Source organism: Halyomorpha halys, unplaced genomic scaffold, assembly GCF_000696795.3.
Source record: "Halyomorpha halys isolate HHAL.00 unplaced genomic scaffold, Hhal_1.1 Scaffold4852.1, whole genome shotgun sequence".
Classification (NCBI taxonomy): Eukaryota; Metazoa; Arthropoda; class Insecta; order Hemiptera; family Pentatomidae; genus Halyomorpha; species Halyomorpha halys.
In genome coordinates, this window is record NW_027112354.1 from 1 (window position 1) to 2,268 (window position 2,268).

The following is a 2,268-nucleotide window of genomic DNA, read 5'->3' on the forward strand; positions in this document are numbered from 1 at the left end:
TTGAAATTTTTCAAGGATGGGGGGCCAACTTCACAGAGGTTGTGACTAGCACCCAGCAGGGATTCAAGGAGAATACCTTAGAGGTTGCTGATTAAATGTGGTTGGTAGGATAACTCTCTTCCACATCAGAATTGCCCACTTTGATCCCTTAAAAAATAATTAAACTAACCTAACCTATTTAATTGGGTGGATCTTAGTTGCATAACTACAGTCCATATATATATTTGACTTGAAATTGCTACTTCTATTTCCAATTATGAATAATATAATACAAATAAAATGTTAATATTTTGTAGGGGTATATTCATTCTAGACATGCCCATATCACAATACATTTAATGTAAATATTTCATAAATATTTTGGAGTTTTAGTCCCTTTAATATTCATTCAATTCTTGAAACTAAAAGAGGATTTAAATTTCTCATGCAGGAATAGAATAGAAATGCTTAGCTAGAATTTGTATTAATAAATTCATTTTTATGTATACCAGTTATTGAATTCATCCCTTGAGAACGTTCATTGCTATCTTTGAATTGAAGGTTCATCGGAGTAACATCCTGACCGGCTTTGTCTGTCGAAAATTCCAAAATTCCATGACCAGGATACCTCTCCCTTGAATGGAGAAAAGTAAAGATTATGGTGAAAATTTAATTTTTTTTATATAATAGAAAATGAATTGTTATTCTTACATTCCCTCATCATCAAAAGAAGTAGCTCTTTCCATGCTCAATCTCATAGGAGGACGATAATAATTCCTTCGAAAATCCATATCAAAGTTACCACCTCCGCCCACTTCACCCGTTCCCAAGTCCTGAGAATTCGTTCTTGAAGTGACTTTTCTAGTTTGACGACTAGCCCATGGGTCGACTCCAGCTTGCTCTTCCTAAAAAAAAATTGTAACTATCAAAATTAATCTTTAATAGATATACAAAGTTGTTCAATCTACTTACATCTCGAAGATAAAAGGTTATTTCTAAATTAGTTGTAAAAGACTGATAAAATTCAGGGTAAAGTTCTAATACATCCAACAAATCATCACGATGAATTTTATGAAGGTCACAATAGGTAAGAGCACGTACATTACACTTAGATTTACCTATCGTGGTATGAGCACAAGGATTTTCTCCAAAAATATCATCCTTACCTAAAAGTAAAAAATTAACATGAAATTGGTTGAAAAAGTATTTAAAGTTGCATACAGAATACAGAATAGTAAGCTAAGGGTAGTATTTATCTAAAAAAAAATGTTTAATTTTTTAAACAATTATTATTAAATTACATATTATATCAAAGATCTGTCATCCTAAGAAATTAATATTTAATATCAATTTTGTTTCAAATATTTTTTATATTTATTATTCTCAATAATAAATATAAAAAATTAATTAACCCTCGTAACTGATAAAGAAAAAAAAATTAACCGATCCTCAAAATTTTAGATTTTACATTTACAGGCATGTAGTGCGACTACTGTGCTAATTTTTTAAATGTTGGTATTAAAGTCAAAGGTTACCTCAAGTTGGTACTCTTGACATTTCCATCCACCATTTTGTGTGAAAATTATGGCCAATTAGAGATTTAATATACCTAAATATCAGATTTAATATGCCTTGAAAAATATATAGTGATATGAAATCATTATACCAAATTCCCCCAGAAAAAAAATCTGTGATTTTTCTTTGAGACTAGTGAGGTGATATTTTTAGATTTGGTACTAAGGTTAAAGATAATCCCAGGATGAACCTTGTAACTCTACATTAGCATACGTCATTTTGTTTAAAAATGGCGCCCAATTAGAAATTTCATACAGTGATTTCTCGGCCACTTAAGAATATAGAGAAAAATAATTTAGTGCTATGAAATTACTATACCAAAGCACATACAAAGAATAATTCAAATAAATTTTGATTTTTTTAAATATATAACTGTTTGTAAATATTAAACATTAAGTAAAATTTTCCAGATTTTCCACATTAGAAATTACTTCTTATATGGAAGTACAATAACCCCAAAATACTTAAGTTCTTCCAAAAATACTAGTAACATCTAGTAACATTTGGTTAAATTATAGTTACTACAATTTTTAAATGTTACTTTTAATGTACATTTATAGATTTTACCAGTTACAAATTACTTCTCATGTGGAAGTTCAATCACCCTAAAATAATAATTTACTTCCACAAGTGCCAGTAGCAACAAGTGATATTTGATATTTAACTAACAGTTATTATACTTTTTAACAGTTATTTTTAATGAACGTTTATATA

General features: G+C 28.8%; 1 protein-coding gene across 2 annotated transcripts in view; it reads right to left on the reverse strand.

The window, feature by feature from the left end:
- Positions 1–488: 488 nt before the first annotated feature.
- LOC106691911 (potassium voltage-gated channel unc-103) overlaps positions 489–2,268 on the reverse strand; it is a gene marked incomplete at its 3' end in the record, with an annotated part of 31,964 nt that continues 30,184 nt past the window's right edge. For both annotated transcript variants that reach the window (XM_014437812.2, XM_014437811.2), the window contains 3 exon segments: positions 489–613; positions 691–884; positions 952–1,145. In XM_014437812.2, the coding sequence (XP_014293298.1) occupies positions 489–613; positions 691–884; positions 952–1,145 (513 nt within the window).